This window comes from Rhinolophus hipposideros (genome assembly GCF_964194185.1).
Source record: "Rhinolophus hipposideros genome assembly, chromosome: 9".
Lineage (NCBI taxonomy): Eukaryota > Metazoa > Chordata > Mammalia > Chiroptera > Rhinolophidae > Rhinolophus > Rhinolophus hipposideros.
Window position 1 is genome coordinate 56,985,843 of NC_138055.1, and position 26,893 is coordinate 57,012,735.

General features: G+C 41.7%; 1 protein-coding gene across 6 annotated transcripts; it reads left to right on the plus strand.

Annotated features, from left to right (window-relative positions):
* On the plus strand, positions 1–25,295 carry OS9 (OS9 endoplasmic reticulum lectin). Of its 6 annotated transcripts, none has more exons than XM_081060985.1 (15): positions 2–201; positions 907–1,083; positions 1,852–1,915; positions 2,045–2,121; positions 2,303–2,401; positions 20,105–20,315; positions 20,421–20,525; positions 20,734–20,834; positions 21,032–21,083; positions 21,755–21,843; positions 22,063–22,338; positions 22,621–22,810; positions 23,756–23,920; positions 24,089–24,201; positions 24,525–25,294. In XM_081060985.1, the coding sequence occupies exons 1-15, from the start codon at positions 145–147 to the stop codon at positions 24,648–24,650; spliced, it is 1,902 nt and encodes a 633-aa protein (XP_080917111.1). In that variant the 5' UTR covers positions 2–144; the 3' UTR covers positions 24,651–25,294. The 6 variants fall into 6 exon arrangements, with proteins under 6 accessions (XP_080917114.1, XP_080917111.1, XP_080917109.1 ...); XM_081060983.1 differs by having other exon boundaries at positions 118–481; XM_081060984.1 differs by lacking the exon at positions 2–201 and adding an exon at positions 211–481 and having other exon boundaries at positions 20,424–20,525; positions 24,525–25,295.
* The last annotated feature ends 1,598 nt before the right edge of the window (positions 25,296–26,893 follow it).

The following is a 26,893-nucleotide window of genomic DNA, read 5'->3' on the forward strand; positions in this document are numbered from 1 at the left end:
AGCTGTGCGAAGACAGAAAACTGCTTAAAAGGACCCAGCATAGACCACGCCTTTCTGGAACTGGGTGTGAGTGGGAGGAGGTCTTATCTCGTCGATGATTGGTTAGCCTCTCGAACCAATTACGAGCAGCGAGTGATTTTGCCAATGGTCGTGATCCACCTCTCCGTGGGCTTTGGAGTCACGTTTACAAATAGGAATAAGGTAGGTGAGAGGGACAGAACACCTAGCCAATGAGATTTTGGGGCGTTAATGGACGTGGTGAAGCTGCTGCCAGGTTTAGGGCGGAAGGAGTCGTTCTGGATAAGAAGGGGAACGAAAGATGGCGGCAGAAACGCTGCTGTCCAGGCTGTTGGGGCTTCTGCTTTTGGGGCTCCTGTTACCTGCAAGTCTGACCAGCTGTGTCGGGAGCCTGAACCTGGAAGAACTGAGTGAGATGCGTTATGGGATCGAGATCCTGCCGCTGCCTGTCATGGGAGGACAGGTGAGGAGGCGTAGAGCGGGCAGGGGTCCGGGGCAAGGGGAAGGGGGAAAAGTACAGGAAGAAGGGCAGCTAAGGAGAGAGCCGAAGGAGCGGCGGGAGAATCAGGAAGAGTAGGTAGGAGTTTTACGATGTCTCCTGAGTATCGCAGGCTGAGACCCATTCCCTTGGGGCCAGGGACTGGGAGGGGTGGGGCTTCCCGCTGTCAGCTTCAGGTCCTAGTTCCTGATCGAAACCACCCCCCCGACTCCGCCCCTATGGAGAAGTGGGTGTGCCCTCTCCCGTCACCTGCTAAACAAAGCTGGAGGACTTGTGGCTCATTCTGTCTTGACTGGGCTTTCCCCCGGGGTCTGAAGAGGATCTCGTTGTTCTGCCTGATCCGAGGCTCTCTTTGCCTCCCTGTCCACCTATTCTCCCTTCTTTCCCAGAGCCAAGCTTCGGACGTGGTGATTGTCTCCTCTAAGTACAAACAGCGCTATGAATGTCGCCTGCCAGCTGGAGCTATTCACTTCCAGCGTGAAAGGGAGGAGGAGGCACCTGCTTACCAAGGGCCTGGGATCCCCGAGTTGTTGAGCCCAATGAAAGATGCTCCCTGCCTGCTGAAGGTGAAAGGGACTGGGAGTTAACTTAACTTCAAAGTTAAGAAGGCCGTTGGAGGAGTATACATTTTACAGACAGGAAAGAGACAGAATTTTGCAGCCACCGGTGACACTTTGTTGAATGTAGAGGAGGGTTAGGATAGAAGATCTCAAAATAAGGGTTAAGCCAAGGGTTGACCCTAAAGAGGGTCAGTGTGGGGTAGGAGGGGCACTCCTCTAGAGAAGCTTTCCTGGTAAAACCACCCCCTGCCCCTATCACTGTCTGCCCCAATATCCTATTTTATTTTCATCGTGGCACTTTTCATGATCTGAAATGATCTGATTAACTGAATCATCAGTGTATTTATTTTTGGTCTAGTCCCAGCACTAAAGTCTATGAGGTCAGAGAATTTTTCTTGTTCATAGCTGTATCCCCAGTGACAGAACAGCACGAGAATGTTGTAGAAGTTAAATTAATATTTTAATATTTTATGTTTCCCTGGTCTTAGTGCTTCAAGGATATCATGATTTCTTATCTTTATGGAGAGCAAAAAGGATTAAAAAATCATTTAAAAAGGTAGGCTTAAAAAGCCCACAGGTGGAAAACAGACTTTATAAGTATCTCTCTGAGTCACAGCCCTCCCTCCTTATTGAGAATCTGGCAAATTGAGTATGGAAGCAGAGGGAGACGAGAAGTAGGTGATAGGTTATGTATCTTGGAGCCAGGAGAGATTCTGGTTCCAAGAAGAGACATCGGCACTCCAGCCCCCTGACTGTTTATTTTTTTATTGTCAGACCAAGGACTGGTGGACATATGAATTCTGTTATGGACGACACATCCAGCAGTATCACATGGAAGGTGACTCACATCTACATTTTCCCTAAGCCCTTAGCAACCTGTCATGGAAGGTGACCTGCCTTCCCAGTCCTCTTCCTCCTAGTCCTCTTAGAAGGGAGTAACCATAATTTGCTGTGGTTTCTCTTGCAGACTCAGAGATCAAAGGTGAAGTTCTCTATCTCGGCTACTACCAATCGGCCTTCAACTGGGATGATGAAACAGCCAAGGTGGCAGGAGTGTGGGACTGGGAGAGAAAGGGGTCTTGGCTGCAGACTAAGAGCCCTGAAAAGAAGGGGAGGGTTAGAATTAACTGTTTCCTGGGGTTTGGCGGCCATTAGGACAAGGTACCATTCTTGCCTTCTTGCTGTCTTTTCTTACCCCACCCTTCCTGCCTGATGTCCTCCCCAGGCTTCCAAGCAGCATCGCCTGAAACGCTACCACAGCCAGACCTATGTCAATGGATCCAAGTGTGACCTCAATGGGAGACCCCGGGAGGCCGAGGTTCGGGTGAGTTTTGAAAGAGGGAAGTTGATAACTCCCTCAGTGACAATGCAGATTCTAATAGAAGAGGACAGTCTTGCATTGTACAGTCATGAGGGTCTCTTTCTCAGACCCCAAACCCTAAGTTTAAGACTCTTATTATTTCTAGTTGCCAACTGGATATCACTGCTTGGATATTCAGAAACACTTCTAGTCAACATTTCCCAAGTCTTCCCCTCCGAACATCCAACCACACTTATTCTTTTTTTCAATGTTTCTCCTTTCTGTCACCTAACCTAGAAACCTGAAGGTCATTATTGGTCTTTCCTTCTTCTTCATTGTGTTCTCCTTTCTTCAGTAGGTTTTGGGAATAAAGTGGTAGGCAAACACGCAGCCCCTGCACTCGTGGAGTGCGTAGTCTAGAAAGGAAGACAGATGTTAACAAAAGAACCACAGAAACGAGTCTGTGATTACAAACTGAGGAGTGCTATAAAGGAAAGGGATCTAGTTCTCTCGTAAATACCAAAGCATGTCCAATCTATTCTAGATTTCTCTCACAACTTTCTTCTTCTTTCCTATGCTTGGTACCTTCATCTCTCACCTGCATCACTGCCAACAGCTTCTTAACAAGTGTTTCTGATGCAGTGGTCCTCAATGAGTTCAGGCAGGCAGGCAGATGTATGGTGAGAAAAGCTCCTTAGGTGATTCTCATGTGTATTCACAAACGTACACACCTGTAGAGAACCACATAAGAATTACCTTTCTGTAATACAGATTTGCACATACAATTGTGTGCTGGTAAATGTTGCATATCCACATCGTTAGGGTAGGGTAAGGGGCGTGGAGAGGGGCGTCCTGATTTATAATATTTGCCAATATCCATGTTATAAATATTCCCACCATGGTCAAATTAATGCTATTACCATGATGTCTACTGTCTTGCAACATTGCTGAAAATTTGCCAGTTGGCTCTTGTGAACTGGTGTGAGCTGGCTCCAACATGCTACTATAAGCATGTGTCACTTCTCTGCCCAGTCCTGGAAAAGTTTTGATGATTCTGCCGTGTTCAGAGGATAAGATCCAAATATTTCAACCCAGACCAGAGTGGTAGCAGTGGAGGTAGTAGGAAGCAGTTGGATTCTTGATATATTTTGAAGGTAGAGCCAATAAGATTTGTTGATGGATTGGCTGTGGGGTAGAGTCAAGTATGACTGCAGGGTTTTAGCAAGAGCAACTGGAAGACTGGAATTGTCATTTAGTAAAGTAGGAAGGAACAGGTTTGGAGGAGAAAACTAGGTTGGTGTTGGGCATATGAAGACCAAGATGCCTATTGGACATCCCAGTGGTGATATCTAGGCAGTAGCTAGCTGCCTGTGTGATTCTGGAGTTCAGGGATGATGCCTGGCCTAGAGATATAAGTACTCATTGTGCTTCTGCCCCACTGGCCTTCTTTCTTTCCTTTAACCGGTAGGCCTCATTGTTTTCTTCCATCTTTCCACATGTCTCTGAATGGCTGGCTCCATCCCCTCATGCAGGTTATACTCGAATATGCCTGTGACAACTCCACAGGAAGATCTGACATAGACACACACACACACACTCACACACACACACACACGTACGCGTGTGCATTCTTCTGCCCCCATCCTGGTAAACGCCTACAGTGTTTTATATTCTTTGAAGCATGTGTCATTTCCTGAAACTATCCTATTCGTCTGAGTGTACGATCTCTCCCTGTCTACCCCACTACAATAAGCTCCAGGAAGTCAGGGACAAGGTCTGGTTATTTTCTCCTGTGTCCTTAGTGCCTGGAACAATGCCTGGCACCAAGTAGGTGCCCAGAAATTATTCCTTGCATGAATAAAAGGAATGATAAGCCAGGTCAAATATCACTTATTTTATGTGAACTTTCTTGGCTAACCCAGAAGTTGGTTGTGTTCCTTCAGCATTTCATATACATACATCCACCTGTATCCATGTCTCAGTCCACAGGCTGGGTAGCTGATAGACAACAGAAATTTATTTCTTATATTTCTGGAAGCTGGAAGTTGGAGATCTGGGTGCCAGCATGTTTGGGTGAGGGCCTTCTTCCAGGTCACAGACTTCTTGTTGTATCCTCACATGGTGGAAGGGTCCAGGGGGCTCTGTGGGGTCTCTTTTGAAAGGGCACTAGCCCATGCATGAGGCTCCGCCCTCGTGACCTAAGCTCCTACCAAAGGCCCCGCCTCCTAATAGCATCACATTGGGGGTTAGGATCTCAACACATGAATTTTAGGGGGACACAAACATTCAGACCATAGCAACCTCTAAGCATCCATACATATAATCTAATATAGCACTTTATTCTCATTATTTCTTTACCTCTTTGTAACTTCAGTAGACTAAGAACTGAAGGCGAAGATTGTATTTTCCTCATGTCTGTTGAAAATACAGGCCCTATGCCAAGCACTATAATAGAAACCGGGGATAAAATGATGACTGAGAGACCAAATCCTGTTCTCAGGAGAGAGACATTAAATAAACAGCTACAACAAGTAGGATGAATACTCTGATAGGTGGAATAACTCTGATGAGTGAAGTATCACAGGAGAGCATACAATGAAGGAACTAACCAATTCTAGGTAAAGGAGAGGCCTCTGGGAGAAAGTGATACTTGAACTGACAATTGAAGGATGAGGAGTTAGTCCAGTAGCTGTAGAGGAGTGGGAGAGAGAAGAGAGCATTCCAGGTGGACGGTATAGTGAATGCACAATGCCAGGAGGCAAGAGGGAATGGCCTACTCAGGACTTGAGAGCTATTCACAGCGACTGGAGAGAATTGTGGGAAGGGGGTTTGGGAGGTTGTGTGAAGGGAGCTGGGCACCTGTTCAGAGGGGACAAGTCACAGGTCATGAAGTCTGTAGCTATGTTAATGAGTTTGGACAATCTGAGAAACATGGGGGAACCAATGAAGTATTTTAAGCAAAATGATGACATAATCAGTTTTCGTGTGGAAGGCTCACTCAGGCTGAAGTATATCAAATGATTGGGAAACCAGTTAGGCAGTTGCAGCAATGCAGGTGAGAAAACAAGGTGGCCCCGGGATGAAGAAATGGGATTTTTTGGAGAGATTTAGGGGATGAAATCAATAGAATAAGATTCCCTGGTTTCTGGCTTGAGCAACTTGATAGGTGGTGATTCTTATTACTGAGATAGGTTGGGTGGGCAGAGGAGTAGGTTGGGTAAAAATGATCTTGGTTTTGAATAGGATGAGTTTTAGTGGCTATCGGCATCCAGTGCAGATACCTGAAGAGGCTGTTGGATCTATGGGTCTGGAGCTCAGGAGAGTGATCTGATTTGAACACAGAGGGTTGGGAGTCATCAACATACTGGTTATAATTGGAGTCATGGTATGGATAAAATCCCCCTCCCCCAGGAAACCTTATATAGTGAGAAAGGGGGCCAGAACTTTGAGGGAGCCATCATTGAAAGCGTGGGCAGAAGGGGGCTTTCCCAAGAAGAAAGGGCCAGAGAGGAGACTGGTGACATGGAACCCAGGAAGGACATGTCTCAAGGAGGGACAGGTCGATGGTGTTGGCTGCATCTGAACCTTCAAGAAGGAGGAGAATTAAAAACGGCTTGTATGTAATCATAAGAGTTATTATTTTAATAAAAGCAAAGTATGCACACAGAAATAAAAATTCAGACAGTTAGCATGGGAACCAGATGAAAATACGTAAGTCTCCTAGCCCCAGTCACCTCTGCCCAGTCCTTTGTTAGACTTGATGATGGAGGTCATTGGCGATCTTTGCTAGAGCAGTGTCAGTGGGGGTGGTGAAAATGAGGTGTTGAGGAAAGTGGTGAAGTCTAGATGGAAGGAGAGGGGAAGACAAGCACTAGAGAGGGGCTGTGGGGTCACAGAGGGTGCTCCTCGGTGGTTTTGTGTCTTAACATGGGAGCAGGTTTAAATGTTGGGTGGACCTAGTAGAAAGAAGGAGAGGTTGAGGTACCCGAGAAAGAACAAGAAGAGAACGTGGGCGGTACTGGGATGCAGAACACAGGAAAGCAGTTATCCTGAGGAGTGGGGCTCTAGGGTTGTAACTAGAGTGAGAGGGTGCTATATTTGTTGGGGAGTCCGCAGGTTTTAGTAAAAGAAAACTGAGGGAATTCCTGCCTGGTTGCTTCTGTTTTTCAGTTCTCATAATCTGACTGACCACTCCAGTTCGTTGTCTGTGTGATTGAGTAAATCCCTCACTCCAGGGCAGGCATGGTGAAGTTTCATCTTCCCCACGCCTCGATGCCTCGGTAGGAGCTGTGTACGTAGTGTTTGGGAAATATGTAATTTCTGTGGGGTTTGAGAATGATTCGTCAGCCATCTGGAATTAGATAAGTTTGGATCTCTATCTCAATTCTTATATAAGAAAGATTTCAGAGAGATCTAGGATTTTTTTCCTTTTTAATTTTTAATTATGAAACATTTCAAGCGTAGAGAAAGTAATGTCATAGAAACCCATGAATACACTGCCAAGTTAAAACAGATGTTCACATTTTGCCATATTTGCTTTAAATCTGTTTGATTTTTTTAATAAAGAATTAAAATGTTAATGATATAGTTGAAGCCCAGCCTCTCATTTTTTCCCTCTCCCACCTGTCCAGAAACAACCCCAACCATCTCCATACTTGCTTTGTACTTTTATTACTGATACACGTATCATAGACGATATATATTGTTTTGTGTTTTAAAATTATACATCAGTGTTATCAACTTGCTTTTTCCATTCTGTTTTTGCCATTCTGTGGCATTACATGAAGATACCTAGTTCAATGATATTAATGGCTGCATTGTGTTTCATTGTCTATTTAACCATTCCTCTATTGAGAAACAGTTGGCTTTCAACTCTGTGGCTCTTTACACGCAGTCTTGCAATATAGGTCTCACTGTGAATGTGCAAGAATTAGAAGGAGAGTTATTGGGTTACTGGGAGTACATATTTTATGGGTGAATTTGACGCATTGCCCATTTTTCAATGTCCTTTTTTTTTTTTTACGTTTGTTTTTATTATTTTGTTTTATTATTTGTTTTTATTATTAAGCTATGGTAAAATATACATAGCATAAAAGTTACCATTTTAGCAATTTCTAAGTGTACACTTTAGTTTTATTAAGGGCATTAACAATGTTGTATAACCATTACAACTATCTATGTCCAGAACTTCATTATCCCAAGTAGAAACTCTGTGCCCATTAAGTAGTAATATTCCATTTCCTCCTCTCCCAGCATCTGTTCTACTTTCTTTCTCAATGAATTTGCCTGTTCTAGGTATCTCATATAACAGGAATCATATAATATTTATCCTTTTGTGTCTGGCTTATTTCACTTAGCATAATGTTTTCAAGTTTCATCTATGTTATAGCATATATCAGAATTTTACTCCTTTTTATGGCATATTTCTTTCATGGACTGTTTAATAATATTTTGTTTATTCATCTATTGGTAGACGGACAATCTTTCCATCTTTTGGCTATTTTGAATAATGACTAAATGAACATTCGTGTACTAGTATCTGTTTGAGTCCTTTTGGGTATGTGCCTAGGAGTGGAATATACCTTAGGGTAATTCTAATGTTTAGTTTTTTGATGAATTGCCAAACTGTTTTCCACAGCTGCTGCACTATTTTACATTCCCACTAGCAATCCACAAGGATTCCAGTTTGTCCACACCTCCTCCAACTCTTGTGATTTTCCTTTTCCTTTTTAATAATGGCCATCCTAATGAGTACGAAGTGATATCTTTTTGTGGTTTTGATTTGCATTTTCCTAATGACTGATGTCGCAGAGCATCTTTTCATGTGCTTATTGGCCATTTGCATATCTTATTTGGAGCAATGTCTGTGGAAGTACTTTGCTCATTTTTGAATGGGGATATTTGTTTTCATTGTTGAGTTGTAGGAGTTCTTTGTATATTCTGGATATTAATTGCTTATCAGATAGATACATGATTTGCAAATATTTTCTCCCATTCTGTGGGTTGCTTTTTCATTCTCTTAATAGTATTCTTTATGTACAGAAGTTTTGAATTCTGACAAAGTCTAATTTATGTTTTTTCTTTTATTGCCTGTGCTTTTATTATACTTATAATAATTATAAGATTGTTTCGGTTTACTATGCATGAAGCATTAATAAATTATAACTTCATAGGCCGTTTATTTAGTTGTCTACATTTTTAAGTGTATTAGCCATAAAATTATAGTATTTTCTTTTTCATAATCTGTTTTTTGAAAATATATCCTCTTCTTAATTCTTAATATCGACTTTGCCTTTTCTCTTTTTGTTGATCTGTCTTGCCAGAGATTTATCTATCTAATTAGTGCAAGAGCCATCTTTTGACTTTGTTCATCCTCTCTATTGTCTGTTTACTACTTCATTAATGTCCTTATTATTTTATCTTTGTTATTTTCTTCTCTTTGTGTACTCTTTCTAACTTCTTGGGGTTTTTTCACACTTATAAAATTCTCTATTTAATTTTTTGAATGGGTATTGTACATTCTCACAATTCAAATATAGAAATGCTTTAAAAAGTATAGGAAGGAAAGGCTTTTCTCCTCATCGGCCTGGTCCCATCTCCGTAAGAAAGGTAACCATTGTTGGCTTCTACTTATACACTCAGAGATTTTTTTAATGCGTATACAAGCATATATCTTTGAGCTCTTTCCAAATCAATGTATTAAAAGCTTCTTCTTCCTTTTTTATGGTTGCTGTTATTCTCTTATACCCTTGCACCATCATTTATCTAAATATTTCCCTGTTGATGGACATTTTAGGTTGTTTTAACTTTTTTATTGACATAAAAGTACTGCAGTGAATAACCTTATACCAACAGAGTATATGGAGATTAAATTCCTGGAAGTAGATTTGTGTTGTTTTTATATGTACTGTCAAGTTACCCAGAATTATATGAAAATGCTGGTTTCCCTACAGCTATGCCAACCCAGTGTGTTCTTAAAATTTTGGATTTTGGCCAATTATCAGATAGGCATCAGATAAAGAACGATTTACCGGCATGGTTTTAACCTGCATTTCTCTTACTCTTATTTAAGAGTTGTTTGTCTCTCTTTCCTCCTTTACTTTTTTTTCCAACCACCCAAATTCTGTGCTCACTTACCTAATGGGTTATTGATCTTCTTCTCAATTTGTAACAGTTCTTTGTATAATAGAGAGATTATCCCTTTCTCCTTATAGGAGTTGCAGCTAGTCTTCCAACTTGTTGTGTGGCATGCTTCCCTCACATTCTCCCTTCCTAACCACCCATTTCCTTCTGAGGACCATGTTGGTTGCATCTCTCAAGTTTTGATATGCGGTGTTTCCATTTTCATTATGGCTTGTGCTTTGCTTCAGAACTTATTTGGAATCATGCTTATTATGTTTCTCAACAAATATGTTTATTTCTGTTGTTTTTATATGATTGCTATTTATTTCTAATTTTATGCTGTTGTGTCAATGATTGTTTTGGTGATTGGTGACTTTCTTTATGGTGAACTTTAAAAAAGGGTCTGGGTGTGCTTGAAAGCATGGGTTTTCTCTAATGACCCAGTCCTAGATTCTAATTGTGTTGGTCAAATTTTCTACTTATTTCTTGTCCAGTCGCCCAATCAATTGGTGAAAGGGGTGTGTTAAAATTCTCGCTGTATATTTGGCAATTTTAATTTTTCCTTCATATATTTTGAGACTGTTAGGTGCATATAAACTCAGAACTGTGCTATCTTCATGGGAAATTATTCCTCTCATATTCCTCTTATACCTTAATGTTGTGACCATTTTTCCTCATCACGTATACAAAATTATTGTGAAATATACCACAGTACATAAAACTGTATAAAACACACCTGTATTGTGTAAGAAATAATAAAGGAAATACCTATCTAATCACCTCAGGTTGTGGGAAAACCCTGACAGTACCTTAAAAGCTCTCTGTGCCCCAGCACACCATATCCCTCTTTTCCCTTTTCCACAGGGGTAACTGCTATCCCGACTTTATGAAGATAATTCCTTTGCTTTTCTTAGTTTCACCGTCTCTGTATGCATCCCATTTAATTTAGCCTTTTTTCTGAACTTTATACAAATGGCATCATATTGTATGGACACATTCAGAGTGCATAGACAGAAGTCTTCTGGGACTTGTTTCTTTTGCTTAATGCTCTGTTTATGAGATTCATGCATGTCGATGGCTGTGGCTGCAGTGCATCCATAGTGTTCCTTTGTATAGTTCATCAACATCTATTCATCCAATGACCTTTCGTGGACATTTGGATTGTTTCCAGTTTTCTGCTAGCACGAAATACTGGGACTGTGAACACATTCTTTTAAGTCCCTTCTAATGTACAAGAATTTCATTGGAGAGGATTTCATCTAGGAGTACAATTGCTGAGTCATAGGATATGAAGGTGAGAACCATGTTCTACTTTATTTGGCAATACAGAATATTTTCCAAAGTTTTTTTCCCCATTTACATTCTTATTGCAATGTATGAGTTCCCAACATTCCATATCCTGGCCAATATTTGATATTATCAAACTTTTAAATTTTTACTAATTTATTGGGCATGTAAAGGTATCTCTCTATTAATTTAATTTGCATTTTATTGATTCCTAACAATCATCTTTTCAAGTATTTCTTGATTAATATGAAATTGATTTAAACTAATGTACTTAATTGATATCCTAATATTAATCCAAACTTTCATTTGAAATTAAATGATTTATTGATTTTCTATTATTAAGCCAATTTTGCATTCCTAAGATGAACCCAATTTGGTCATATGTATTATTCTTGCCCATCCCTTTTATATCTTGCTGGATTTGGTTTGCTACTTTTTCAAAAGATTCTTGTATACAGCACACCTTGGAGATATTACGAGTGTGGTTCCTGGACACTGCAATAAAGCAAATACCGCAATAAAGCGAGTCACAAATTTTTGGTTTCCCAGTGCATATAAAAGTTATATTTACAATATACTGTAGTCTCTTAAGTGTACAATAGCATTAGGTCTACAAAAACAATGTAGTACCTTAATTAAAAAATATTTCATTGCTAAAAAAATGCTAACATCATCTGAGCCTTCAGTGAGTCATAATCTTTTTGCGGTGATAGGCCTTACCTTCAGTTTGTAAAAAACACAATATCTGGGAAGCACAGTAAAGCAAAGCACAATAAAACAAGGTAAGCCTGTCTATCTCCTGAGAGACAATGATCTGTAAGTTTTTCCTTCTAGTACTGTTTTTTAAAAACAAATTTTTAAAAAAATTTTGCAATTACAGTTGACATTCAATATTATAATTAGTTTCATGTGTACAGCATAGTGGTTAGACACTTATATAACTTGCCAAGTGATTCTCACCCCCATTAGTCTAGTTCCCACCTGGCACCATACATAGTTATTACAATGTTTTTGACTATATTCCCTATGCTGTACATCCCTGTGACTATCTTCTAGTACTGTCCTTATCATGTTGTGGTAACAAAGTTTTGCTAGCCTCAAAAGGTAAGTTCAAAAATGTTCTCTCTTTTTCTGTACTCTGAAGAGTGTGTAAATAGCAATTTTTTTATTTCGTGAATATTGGCTTGAATTCACCTGTAAATTCATCTTGGTCTAGGTTTTCTTTGTGCAAAGATTTGAAAGTACTGAATCATTTCTTCAGGAGTTTTAGGAGAATATTCAAGGTTTTCTATTTCCAGTTAGGTCACTTTTAGTAAGTTACAATCTTTAAGAATTTGTCTAGTTCATCTGGTTTTTTCAGATGTATTGTCATAAAACAAAGTTCATGATATCTTTCTAGTACCGTTTTCATCTCTGTAGCATCTGTAATTAGATCCTTCTTTTCATACCACGTGGGCTATTTTTGCCTCTATCTTTTGTTATTGGTTAGTCTCACCAGAGGTCAGTGTTATTAGTCTTTTCAAAGAACCAACTTTTGGCTCTGTTGAGCCTCTCTATTGTATTTGCTTCCTGTTTTATTAATTTCTACTCAGTCTTTATTTTCCTGCCTTATACATTTTGAGGGTTTATTTTGCTGTTATTTGTCAACTTCTTGAAATGAACGCTTAGCTCATTCACTTCCAGCTTTTCCTCTTTTTTTTTTTTAAATAGATTCATTTCACCTATTCTTTTTTTTTAAATTTTATTGGGGAATATTGGGGAATAGTGTGTTTCTCCAGGGCCCATCAGCTCCAAGTCGTTGTCCTTCAATCTAGTTGTGAAGGGCGCAGCTCAGCTCCAAGTCTACTCGCATTTTCAATCTTAGTTGCAGGGGGCGCAGCCCACCATCCTATGCGGGAATTGAACCGGTAACCTTGTTGTTGAGAGCTCGCGCTCTAACCAACTGAGCCATCCGGCCACCCTCAGCTTTTCCTCTTTTATAATAATATATCTCCTATCAATTTCTTTCCAAATACTACTTTAGATATGTCTCACAAGTTTTTTTTTTATGGCTATATTAAACTTCTTCATCTAAATTTTAAAAGGATATTTTCCTGTGGTTCAAAACCCAGAAAGTATAAAAAGGTGTACAATGATAATTTTCCTTCCCAAACTTATCTGCTATCGGCTTAGTTCCCATCTTGCCCTCCCACCCACCCCCTCACCCGACTCTCAACCCTGTTCCAACCGTGTGTGTCCTTCCAGTATTTCTTTGTGTGTTTACAAGCTTTTATCACAAAAGATCCTTATTTCCTTTTCTTTTTCCGCACAATATACCATTAAACACACGTTCTTGACAATAATTCTTAATTCTTAGCGATCATTCAATGACATCTAGAGCTTTATTCTTTGTTTTACATCTGCACAATATTCCATTGTATGAATATTCCACCATTTTGTCACCATTACTGTACTGATTAAAATTTCCCCCCCATGTGCTCGCTTCGGCAGCACATATACTAAAATTTTCCCCCCAATTTTTTGTTATCACAAAAGATGACTACATTATACATATTTACATGTGTAAATATATCTTAAAAGTATAATTTTTGTGTGCGGTTTGTGTATGTTTAAATATTATCTTTTAAAAATTTTTATTATGGAAAATTTTAAATATGTAAATCAGAGATAATTATACTATGAGCCCCTGCATATCATCTAGCTTCAACAAATATGGGCAGTCTCATTTTATCTTTCTCTTTGCCTATCTCCTTCTACCATCTCCTTCACTCCAGATTATTTAGAAGCAAAGTACAGGCATTATACCATTTCATCCACAAACATTTCTATATTTATCCTTAAAAAGATCAGAGTTATTTTTAAAACATAAACACAATGCCAACACACTTAAAAATTAACAGTAATTCCTTGTCATCAAATAATCAGTATTTTCAAGTTGCCTGATCATCTTAAATATCTTATAATTATATAGACTTTTTTATGGTTATATCATTATATTTGAGTCCTTTTAAATTTGTTAAAACTTGTTGTACAGTCCATGTATTTCAATTTCTGTGAGTGTTTCTTTGTGCTTGAAAGGAGTGTGTGTTGTATTGTTAGGTACAGTGTTTTCTGTATCTCTGTCATGATTGTTAATCATGCTGTTCACATCTTTTGTACCCTTACTGATTTGTCTCCATGGATTTGTCTGTTATTCTTTATTCATTATTATTCTGTCAATTGTTGCTTTATGTATCTTGAGGCTATGTGTTAATTTATTCAACAAATGTTTATTAAGTGCTTCTATGTGCCAGGCACTGTTCTAGTTAGTTGCTAGGGATATTTCAGTGAACAAAACAGACAAAAATTCCTGCTCTACGTGATAGGGACAGACAATAAGGAAGACAATTACATGTAATTGAATTTATTTTCTTCATAAACTGACCTTTTTAACAGTATGAATTGACCTTCTTTATCTTAGTAATTTATTTACTTAAAATCTGTTGTGTGATAATAATATAGCTATAACAGCTTTCATTAAGTTATTTGTTTACTATATTTTTTCATCCTTTTACGTTTATCCTTCCTACAATCTTATGCTTTAAATGTGTTCTCTAAACAGCATATAGTTGTATTTTTAAAGATTTTAACCATTTGTTTTATATATATTTGTACGTAATATTTTATGCTTTCTTTTGTCCCAGTTGTTCTGTTTCTTTTCTGTCCTTTTATTTCTTTTTTTAATTAAATAGCTTTGAATAACTAACTAAATAGCTTTATCAAGATATAATTCACATATCATACAATTCCATGTGCAATTCAGTCGGGTTTTTATAGTATGTTCACAGAGTTGTGAACGTACTATATAGTTGTGAACATTCCATAATCAATTTTAGAACATTGTCATCACCCTAAAAGAAATCCCCTATCCATTACCAGTTACTCTCCATTTCACACCCCCGACCCCACACTCCACTCTAGACAACCTTTAATCTTTCTGTCTCTATAGACTTGCCTATTTTAGACATTTCATATAAACGAATCATACAATGTATGACCTTTTGTGTCTGGCTTCTTTCACTTACTATGTTTTCCATGATTATCTATGTGTAGCAGGTACTAGTACTTCATTACATTTTACTGTCCAAATCATAATATTCTGCATCCTATTTATCCATTCATCAGTTGGTGCATATTTGGGTTGTTAGCACTTTTTGCCTATTATAAACAATGCTGCTTTTAACATTTGTGAACAAGTTTTTGTGTGGACATGTTTTCATTTCTCTTGGTAAATGCCAACGAATTGAATTGAATTGAATTGAATTCTATGTTTAACTTTTTGAGGAACTGCCACACATTTCCCAAAACAGTAGCACATCTTACAGTCGCACAGTGGTATATGAGGGTTTCAGTTTCTCTGCGTCTTCATCACTTGTTTTTATCTTTTTGACTATAGCCTTCCTGGTGAGTATGAAGTGGCATCTCATTGTGGTTTTCATTTTCATTTGCCTGATGGTTAATGATGTGGAACATCTTTTCATGTGCTTATTAGCAGTTTATCTATCTTCTTTGACGAAATGTCTATTCAGATCTTTTGCCCATTTTAAAATTGCATTATTTGTCTTTTTATTATTGAGTTGTAAACTTTCTTTATGTTCTGGATATAGTCCCTTATCAGATATGTGATTTGCAAGTATTTTCTCCAATACGGTGGGTTGTCATTTCACATTCTTGATGGTGTCCTTTGTAGCACAAAAGCTTTTAATTTTAAAAATTTCAACTTACCGATTTTTCTTTTGTTATTTGTGCTTTTGATGTCATATCTATTGGGTTGGTGCAAAAGTAACTGCGGTTTAAAAGTAAAAATAATTACAGAAACCGCAATTACTTTTGTACCAACCTAATAATAAACCATTGCCTCATCTAATGCCTTGAAGACTTAAACCTCTGTTTCCCTCTGAGAACTTTATAGGTTTACATTTAGATCTTTGATCCATATGGAGTTAATTTTTGTACATGGTATGAGGTAGAAATCAAACTTTATTCTTTTGCTTGTAGATATCCAGTTGGCCTAGCGTCATTTGTTGAAAAGACTATTCTCATCAAGTTATCTTGGTAGCCTTGTTGAAAATCCCATGATGATAAAAGTGAAGGTTAATTTCTGGACTCTCAATTCTATTTCATCAGTCTATATATCTATCCTTATGTCAGTACCAGCTGTCTTGATTAGTGTGGCTTTGTAGCGAGTTTTGAAATGTGAAAGGACAGGTTCCCCAATTTTGTTCCTTTTTTTCAAGATTGGTTTGGCTATTTGGAGTCCTTTGAATTTTCATACGAATTTTAGGATCAGTTTGTTAATTTCTGCAAAGAAGGCAACTGGAATTTTTACGGACATTGCAATGAATCTGAAGATCAGTTTGGGGAGTATTGCCATCTTAACAGTATTAAGTCTTGTAATCTATGAAGTTGGATGTCTTTCAACTTATTTAAGTCTTTAATTTCTTTCAGCAGTATTTTGAAGTTTTCATAGTATAAGTTTTATACTTATTTTGCTACATTGATTACTAATTACTTTATTCTTTTTGATGCTATTGCAAATGGAGTTATTTTCTTAATTTTATTATTAGATTGTTCATTGAAAGTGTATAGAAATACAATTGATTCCTGTTTCGTGCAATCAATGGAATTCATTTATTAGTTCTAATAGTTTTTTTAGTGTATTCCTTAGGATTTTCTATATATGAGATCAGATCATCTATAAATAAATACAGTTTTACTTTTCCCAATCTAATTGCCTTGCATTTCATTTTCTTGTCTAATTGCCCTGGTCAGAACCTCTAGTACAATGTTGAATAGATGTGGCACAAGCAAACATCCTTGTCTTCTTCCTGATCTTAGGGGGAAACCATTCAGTTTTTCACCATTAAATATGAAGTTGGCTGTAGATTTTTCATAGATGCCTTTTATCAGGTTGATGAAGTTCCTCTCTATTCCTAGTTTGTTATTTTGATCATAAAGAGGTGTTGAATTTTGTCATGCTTTTTCTGTGTACATTGAGATGATCATGTGGTTTTTGTCCTTTATTCTGTTGATAGGGTATATTAATTACATTGACAGATGTTTTAATGTTATCCCAACCTTGTACTCATGGAATAAATCCCGCATGTTGATAAATTCAGTTAGCTAGTATTTGAGGATTTTTTGAGATTATTTGAGGATTGGAGTGGGGAGGTGGTCTACATTCATAAGAGATTTTATCCTTTGGCTTTCTTTTCTTCTGATATCTTTGTCTGGATTTGGTATTTGGCCTCATAGATGAGTTGGGAAGTATTCCCTCCTCTTCACTTTATTAGAAGAATTTGAGAAGCTTTGCTTTTTATTACTTTTTAAATGTTTGGTAGAATTCACCAGAGGACCCATCTGGCCCAGGCTTTTCTATGTGAGTAGTTTTTTGATTAATAATTCAGTCTCTTTACTTGCAATAGGTATATTCAGATTGTCTATTTCTTGAGTCAGTTTTGGTAGTTTGTGTCTGTTTAGAAATTTGTCCATTTCATCTAAGTTATCTGATTTGTTGGTATATAGGTGATCATAATATTCCTTTTTATTTCTGTAAGGTTGGTAGTAATGTCACTCTTGCTTTCCAAATTGTACTAACTTGAGTCTTCTTTTTTTTCTTGATCAGTCTAGCTAAAGTTTTGTCACTTTTATCGATCTTTTAAAATATCAACTTTTAGTTTCATTCGTTTTTCTCTATTACTTTTCTATTCTCTATTTCATTTATTTCTGTTCTAATCTATTTCTTCCTTCGGCTTGCTTAGGGTTTAATTTTGCTTTTCTTATAGTTTCTTAAGGTGAAAGTTTAGGTTATTGATTTGAGGTATTTCTTCTTTTTAATATTGTGTTTTATAGGTAAAACTTTTCCTCTCAACACTGATTTAGCTACATTCCATAAGTTTTAATATCTGTATCTTAATTTTCATTCATCTCCAAGTAGTTTTCCTTTGACCCATTGGTTATTTAGGAGTGTATTATTTAATTTCCACATATTTGTGAATTTCCCAAATTTCTTTATATTATCCATTTCTAATACCATTCCATTGTGGTCAGAGAACATACTTTGTATGATTTAAATTTTTAGTTCTTTAAACATATTTTATAAGGAGTACTTTAAAGTTTTTTTCTATGAAATCTGACGTAGATCACAGGCATTTTCTGTTGCCTGCTTTTTTCCTGTGTAAAGGTCCTACTTAACTATTTCTTTGCATATCATAATTTTTTTGTTGTAAACTAGATATTTGAGGTAATATAGCAACTCTGAATGCTGATTGCTGCCCTCCACGATAAGACTTGTTTTTGTTGTTTGCTTGTTTATTTCTTTAATGATGTGGCTGGACCATTTTAATGAAGCCTATTTCCCCTGTGATAGGAACCCCTTATGTCACTCCTCTGAGGGCACAGTCTTGGGTATGTATGCAATCACCCTAGATAACGGTGGTTTCAGCAGGGCTGTCTTTGACTGTCTCTTGCTGATCTGTTAAGCTGTCTGCCTTTGCTGGTAACACATCCACTTGTTCAGCTCCACGAATTGCTGGCTGATTACTCTATAGTTTTTGACACATAGGGCATAAGTTGCTCATAGTCTGATCCAATTAAATTTGGGCCCCTTTACAGTTGTTTTTAATGCAGATATTTAGGTTTGTTCTGACCTCAGGAGAGCTCTTAATTGCTGTCTCTTTCCTTGGTTCTCTGTTATACTGGCTAGCCTCTGGTTTAGCTTGTTGCTCAAATGGAGCTACCAGCCTTTTCTGAATTGTTTTCAACCAAAATCTCCATTTTTTTAAGGGTGCCCTTAGGCTCGAACTTTCTCATACTCTAAAGCCACATAAAGTCAGTTTCACATAAACTCGGTTTCTTTGGAGAGAGGTTTAAAGCTCTCTGTTCTTATGGACTGCCTCTTCTGGGCAAAATCACTAATCCCCTGCTCTGGAGCTGGTGTCAGGAATAGTGATCTATTTCTCTCAGAGTGACACTCCTGTTTTATTTTCTGGGAGTTGGGCAGGGCTGATAGCCTCTGGTCCTTTCAGTTGCATCTCTGTTGTGAAACCTCTGTCCTATTAGTGATCTGGGGTTAGGGTGATCAGGGGCCCAAGATTCTTGTCCTTCTGGACCTTAGCTGAGGTATAGCCTCTGTGCGATGAATGGGGCTGGGTGGAGGAAGAGTCCTCAATCTCTTGACCACATTCACCAGGCACTTAGAACTGGGGAGGGTTGAGAAATACTGGTGGTCTGCCCCTCCTGGTGAAATAGCATATCTCTTGACTGGACGCAAAGGGGATGGGAAACCTCATTTCTTTTTACCACATTCTCCTGGAGTGGAACATCTGTCTAATTTAGCTGTGGGGTAGGGTTAAGGGCGTGACCAAGGCAGGTCATGGCCCAAGTGCTACAAACTTTCACTGTTTAAGAGTTGGAAAATTTTCACTGTTATGTGTGTATGTAAAAATACTTCATTTTTTAAAGGTATTTTTATATCATTTAACAAAGTTTGTCTTTGTGGTTATTGAGAATTTGTTTTTTAATTAAAGTTTATTGGGGTGACAATTGTTAGTAAAGTTACATGGATTTCAGGTGTAAAAGAAAAAAAGAGTTGGAAAATTTTCTGTAATAGCTGTTTCTTAATTTGCTCGATCCTTAGGAAAATTTCCAGAGATTTTAAATATTTATGTTTTTAGAAATTTTTCACCTGTTATGGAATTTCACTAGGGAGTGGGTCTACGGAGCTCCTCATGCTGTCATTCCAGAAGTGGGAGTCTCTTTCTTTTAGTTTTAATTGTTGCTTTAGAAATTACAATGGTACACATTTAATTTGTCCAAGGCTAACATTAATTGATATCTTTACTCTGTTTTTTGAATAAGGACCTTAGAACTGTTTGCAATTTTAATTGTTTACACACATACACATAGAATATATATGTACACACACACACACACACATACATATAGTGTATTTGCAAAAAGCAAGAATGTGAAACAGAAATCAGGTGGTTACTTACAGTTAAGCTGCCTGAGTTCAGTCCTTTTTTTTTTTTTACCATTTACCAGCTGGTCAACCTGAACAAGTCCCTTAACTGCATCAAACCTAAGTTTCTTGATCTACAGAGTTGAGATACTAATACTAATTTTTGATAATTAAAGGAGTTAATATATGTATAGTGGCATATATATAATGTATGCATAGTGTTTGACACATACTAAGTGCTTAATAAAAAGCAGCTGCACTAAGAACTAACGGTAATTATTGGTGGTAATTACTATTTATCCTCTCTGCCTTGGCAGTTCCTCTGTGATGAGGGTGCTGGTATTTCTGGGGACTACATTGATCGTGTGGATGAGCCCTTGTCCTGCTCCTATGTGCTGACCATTCGGACTCCTCGGCTCTGCCCCCATCCTCTCCTCCGGCCCCCACCCAGTGCTGCTCCCCAAGCCATTCTCTGTCACCCTGCCCTGCAGCCCGAGGAGTACATGGCCTACATTCAGAGGCAAACTGGTAAGTAATTAAAAGAGCAAGGAGAGCCATGGGAGGGACAAGTAGCAGATAAAGTATTGAAGAGCCCGGAGGAATGTGTCCTTGTCTTACAACACTGTTTTTCAGTAGAGTCAAAGCAGTATGGACATAAAGTCCTAGAGGAGCTGCAAGACCTGGACCCTCACATGTGGAGTGAGACCAAGCCTGAGGTGGTGCCCGCAAAGAGAGCGGGTAGGACCTTGCATCACCTGTTCCATGCAACTAGTCTCCATTTCTTCCCTTCTCCAGTCTTATTGTCCTGTACTGACTGTTGGGATGTGGTGAAAAAGTACTCAGGGCCCTACCAACTTAGTAACAGAGCAGGGGAATGTCCCCATTCTATTTGTTCCCTTCCGAGTCTCCCCTCCTTTCAGATTCATCCCTGTTCTCTGTGTCCCAGGTGCAAGCCCAACCAAGGATGACAGTAAGCAATCAGATTTCTGGAAGATGGTTCATGAGCCAGAGGGCCAGGCCCAAGGTGGAGAGGACGCACAGGCTGAGGTGAGAGCTAGCTTCCTAGCCATTTCTCTGATGAGGCTGAACCTGGCTTTGGGATGGAGGACTATTCGAGCTGAGGTCATTATGAGATGACGTACATCTATCTAGGGAGGCAAGGATATACCCAGAACCATCGCCTTGAAAGTATGGTAGGTGGAAACAAGCTTGCGTACTTGACTCTGCCCTCTCCTCTTCATCAGGAGCAGGAACCAAACCTTGAGCCAGCAGATCCAGCTCCAGGCTCTCCCGATGGTGAGTGAACCAAACCCTCCAGGTCTCCTTTACTTCTTGAATGTATTTTTCGGTTGGCAGGGGTAGGGGTAGAGCTAAACACTGGGAGGGAGGTTGGGCAGCCAGGCCAATAGCAAATTCATTTTTACAGGAATTAGTACCCTTTGTAGACAACAGTCTCTTCTAGGGAGGTAACAGACACAGCAGTTCCACCTCTTGCTGACTTTGTAATCTTGGATGATTTCATGCAACCTCAGTTTCCTCACCCATAGCACGTGGGTAATCACCCCTACCTTAGAGCGTTGTGAGATTAAATGAGAATAAGTCTGTAGTTCACAGTGGAATGTTTGGAACTGAGTAATAAGATGTTTATATTTGTGGAATGAGGAGAACAGGATCCAGGGGAGAGGAGCCCTTGGCCCTGGAATCTCTTCTGGAGTCCTGAAAATGGGGGATTGCCAGAAGGGCCTCAGCGGTGTGTGAAAGAGCAGGGGCCTTAGCAGCTTGTTAGCACCCTTCTCTCTCCCACCTGAACCCACCTTAGGCCAGTGCTCTCTGGAGAGGTATGTTGGCCCCTATCTCGGACCAGACAGGTAGCGCCATGTCCTTCCTTGGACTCCTCAACTCTTCTCCTTAGGAAGTCAAAATAGGATTTAGGACAAAATGGGTCCATTCCTATTCTTTCATCTCAGATTTTCAGAACAACGTGCAGGTCAAAGTCATTCGGAGTCCTGCAGACTTGATTCGATTGATTGAGGAGCTGAAAGGTGGAACAAAAAAGGTACAGGCCTTGCTCAAGGGAAGGGTGGTATCTGCCTTCCTGCTGGGAGCATTTGGAGAACCACCCCTGCTCTGAGCTGGGCCCTGTAAAACTGATGCCCTGCCTTTACTCCTCTTCAGTCACCTGCTACCACACCCCAGCCACTGTTTGTCTGCCTTCCACCATGTGTCTCTCCTGAAAGCGCAACCATCTACCTTTCTTCTGATCCCCGCCCACCAGGGGAAGCCAAATGCAGGCCAAGAGCAGCCTGTAGACGATGCTGCAGAAGTCCCTCAAAGGGAACCAGAGGTGAAGGAAAAGGGTGACACAGAACATCACAATGAGATGGAAGAAGAAGAGGAGGAGGAGGAGGAGGACGAAGATGAGGATGAACGGCAGTTACTGGGAGAATTTGAGAAGGAACTGGAAGGAATACTGCTCCCATCAGACCGAGAGCGGCTCCGTTCGGAGGTGAAGGCTGGCATGGAGCGGGAACTGGAGAACATCATCCAGGAGGTAAGCACAGCTGTTCCTCCTGTTTCCACAGCTGTCTGCTCCTGTGGGCAGGTCAGGCAAGGGGCTAAAACAGAACAAAGGGCAGCCCCTGGCACAGCACGGTGCCTGGGACAGGGCCCTCTGAAATGATAGTTGTTATTTAATTAAAAGGGGGGATGGTGGGGAGGAGGGGGCATCAGAGAGAGGGATGAGACTTAGACATGAGTCTTCTGTAGAGTATGGACCACTGGCCTTTGCTGCCCAGCCCCTTCACTCTCCACTCCCTCCCCTTGGGCGTTCCAGACAGAGAAGGAGCTGGACCCAGACGGGCTGAAGAAGGAGTCAGAGCGCGATCGGGCTCTGCTGGCCCTGACATCCACTCTCAACAAACTCATCAAAAGGCTGGAGGAAAAGCAGAGTCCAGAGGTGGTGAAGAAGCACAGGAGAAGGAGGGTTGTCCCCAGAAAGCCTCCCCTCTCTCCCCGCCCAGCAGGTGAGAGCTGTCAGCCAGGAAGCCAAGTCCCTGTCGTTAGCCCTCAGCTGCTGTGTGCCAGAGGGCATCATGTTCTGTCCCTTGTGAGAGTAGAGTTCTCACTCCCTTCCCTCTTTCTGGAACACTGTTGTCACTCTTGCCTTCTCCCCACCACCTCCATCCCTTTGCCTGGTTACCTCCTATGCATCCCTTTAGGAAGCAGCTTCTAGAACATGTCTGTCTTAGTCTCTGATTGGCTCCCGTACTCCCAGTGCTTAGCACTTTGCCCGGCACATAGCGGGTAATCAGTACCTGTAAGCTGAGTGACTGTGAATCTGTGTGCTGAAGACCACACATCTGTGCAGCAGGCAGCCTTCCAACAGCAGGACTTTGTACTGGGAGAGGCCCCGCCCCAGCTCGAAGGCTGTGAATAGGCAGCCAGCTGCTCATCAGCCCGTTGCCTGGACAGCCTTGAAGTTATCCCTTCTTCTGGCACCTCCTTGTGTCCATTCCATGGGGTGCTATGGTGTGGAGGTCAGACATTCCAAATGGAATGTTCGAATTTCAACCCTCCCTTCTTACTTTCTCTGTAAACATTAAAGTGTCTTTTGGGGGCCAACATGGGGAGTGCCAAACCACAGTTTTCCAACCTGCTTCTTAAAACAAAACTTCCTTGTAGGCCCAGGTGGCCTGATTTTTGCTTCAGAAAACAGTTGTTTTCCTGTAGGTGATGGGCAGAATTATTGGGTCCGGAGGGAAGAAGGAAAGCTGCAATTGGTGGAGGGAGCTTTATAGGCTGGAATGGCGTCAGGGGATTGATTTATTTTTGGCCCTTGTTCATATACATGTTTGAGGTGGAATAACTGCCAAAAACAGTTGATGGTTTAAGGAGAGGTGAGCAGCACAGCCCCTAACCCTGGAGTCACGGCTCTGCTTTGTGTCTCCCTGTGTGTTTCCCCCTCTAAGAGGAGGATCCTGAGCACAGAGTCCGGGTCCGGGTCACCAGGCTCCGTCACGGAGGTCCCAATCAGGATCTGACAGTCCTCGAGATGAAACGGGAAAACCCTCAGCTGAAACAAATCGAGGGGCTGGTGAAAGAGCTGCTGGAGAGGGAGGGCCTCACGGCGGAAGGTGGGCCCTGGAGGGCGGGGCTGGCTTCAGAGCTGTTGGAAGGGCTTGCTGCCGGAAGCCGGGGGCTGGGCCTAGGTGGACTGGAAACCTCGGCTGGGAACCTGGGGGCAGAGGACCTGTACTGAGGCCGCACTTCCTCTCCTCACTGCCCATCCCGCTCCTTTCCAGGGAAAATTGAGATCAAAATTGTCCGACCCGGGGCCGAAGGGACTGAGGAGGATGCACGTTGGCTGACTGATGAGGACACGAAAAACCTCAAGGAGATTTTCTTCAATATCTTGGTGAGAGGCGTCCTCCCCCTAAGTCCCGGACCTGCAGCCTGCCCCCTCCTGTCGCACCCTGTGGTTTTGAGAGCATGGTTTAGAGTCACACAGGCACATCCCAGCCTCTCCACTTTCTGAGCTTCAGTTTCCTCACCTGTAAGAGAGGCTGGTGGTGCTGGCAGCTGGGTGTTCGGGCCCTCAGCAAGAGCCCCGTAAGAAGTGTGTGTGCCCCGTCCCCGCCTGCCCCACGCCGCCAGTCCCTGGATCCTCCAGCGCCCAGTGCTTCCCTGGGCCCACCAGCAAAACTCCAGCTCACCCCACGCCCCCCCACCCCCCACCAGATGCAGGGAGCTGAAGAGGCGCAGAAGGAGCGGCAGCGGCAGAAAGATCTGGAGAGCAATTACCGCCGGGTGTGGGGCTCTCGAGGCGGGGAGGGCATGGGGGACCTGGATGACTTTGACTTCTGAGACCACCACTACCATCAATTTGCCAAGGAGCCCAGAGTCTTCCTGGACTGGCCTTGCTGCCTCCCCACCTGTCTTCCACCTCCTGGCGTCCTGAAGGAAAAACTGCAGAGTAGAGCTGAGCTGTAGATTTGTGGGGCCCCAGCCAGGGGTGTGGAGGGGCCATGGGGTAAAGTGCTGCTGCTACTGCTGAAAGCTGCCCTGAAGACCACGCCAGGCCTGTGAGTTTTGCTCTCCCAGGCTTCTGCCCACATCCCCTTTCTTGCCTCTCTGGCTTCCCCTGTTATGTCCCCTAACTTGGTTCATTTCTCCTTCCTACCTAAAGAGGCAGTGATTATTTGAGTGGAGTAGAGAGGGGAGCAAGAAGCATGGGCCATGCAGCAGGCCCTAAGAGGCAGGCCCCTGCCATGCCCCTGCTGCTGCCCCCTTCCCTTGGATTGGCTTGGGGTTTCCTGCTCCTTTCCCTTTCCACACTGTTGTCTATAATCTGTGCATCTGAGGTGAGGTGCCTTCCTCTGTTACTGAGGAAATGCGAGAAAGTTGCCCACCACTTCTGACACAATCCAGTGAAAAGGGTGGGATACAGAGACCCACCCACCATGTTCTTGAACAATCAGGTTTCTAAATAAAGAACTGGACCATCTAGCAATCGTTTTTTTTTCTTTTGCGGGATTTGGAGGGTGGGGGCTCAAGTAGGGAGGAAGCGTGGTGCTCTCTTCATAGTGGAGCACACACTCTCTCATCTTGTTTTGCATTCCACTCATCCCGGGTGGTGGTGGTGGTGGTGGTGGTGGGGTTATAGGAAGAGACCAGGACGGATAAGCAAGTCCACTGGCCTGGCAAGATGGAAACACCTGCAGTCCTGTCATCCCTCATTTTCCTCATCTGTCCATTTCTGTTCCTTCTCCCCTCCCTTTATAACACTACGGTATTAGCCCACCCCGGAGCTCCTTCTTCTGCTCTCCCTGCAGCATGCTGCAGGTCCCATTTGGCAGCCACACCCCATACCGACCTAGCCGCACCACTCAACATTTCCCAGAGAAGATCTCTCTACCTTTGGCCATACCCAGAGAGAGGGCTGCTGCCCACACAGGCCAGCGTCCTGGTGTGCCCAGGGGAAGGTGGGCCTGGGGGAGTATCCTCATCTCTTATTGCCAAGTGCAGACATGGATTCCCCCAGTCTTTCTCCCTCCTCTTGCTCCTCATCTCTGAGGTGTACACCCTTCCTGCTGAAGACTCTCCACTGACTCAAAAGGTACAAAAATGGCTGGAAGGTATGGGACTCCCAGGTCTCCAACAGTGGAAAGTGAGGGATTCAGTTGTTGAAGGAGGTTGTGTGAGACTGACCCTCTCCTTACTGACTGTATGCTTAGTGTGCATGTTGCACTTAAATTGTTTTATTTAGACATGTAAAGGGTAGATCCCCAGATCATTTGTATACCTTGAGGAGAGAGATGCTTCACCTGGGCAAGGTCCGAGACATGGCCTCAAGGGCAGTCGTAGTCAGCATGATGGGTTCAAATCCTCACCCCTCTATTTATGATTCAGGGGGGCCTTGAAATGGTATTTAATTTTCACATGCTGTTTTCCTCATGGGTAAACTGTGGGTGTAAGTATACTGGTCTTGTAGGGTGGTTGTGAGGATTGACTGAGATACAGTGTGTCATGCTCTTAGCCCAGTCCCTAGTCCACAGTAAGCGCAGAGGAGTTCTGAAGAGACTAGATGGTACTCGGAGTCAGGGTCGTAGAAGGAACCCCAAAAGCTGATCAGAAGTTACAGTAGAATCTTTTAGAATGGGGGGGGTGAGGGGTGGAGGAGGCAGGAGCAGGAGGATTATCTTTGATTTGATGGGAATGGTGTCTTAACATCATCAGAAAACAGAGTTCTGGAATCCTCACTAGATTTAATCATTCTGTACTTTCAATAATAAATTCCTTTTTACTTTCCTTTGGCTTTTTGGTGGAAGTCCCATGGAGGAGGTTGGTTGGCCACAGCTGTGCTAAGGCAAACAAAAGGAGGGGAGCAGGGTGTGTGGCAGATGGCAACCAGGTGGGGTGGGGAGGAGAGGGGGGATGGCAGCAGGAATCCAGGGTGAGGAATCCAAGGTGAGCTAGGAAGGTGGCATGAGTAGCAGCTTTCCTTCAGCCCCTCAGGGAATACCCTTCTAGAGTCCTATCCTACCACCACCTGGAGGGCTTGTTTTGTCACCCATCCACTACCACCCTTTACATCTCCCACAAGGCCA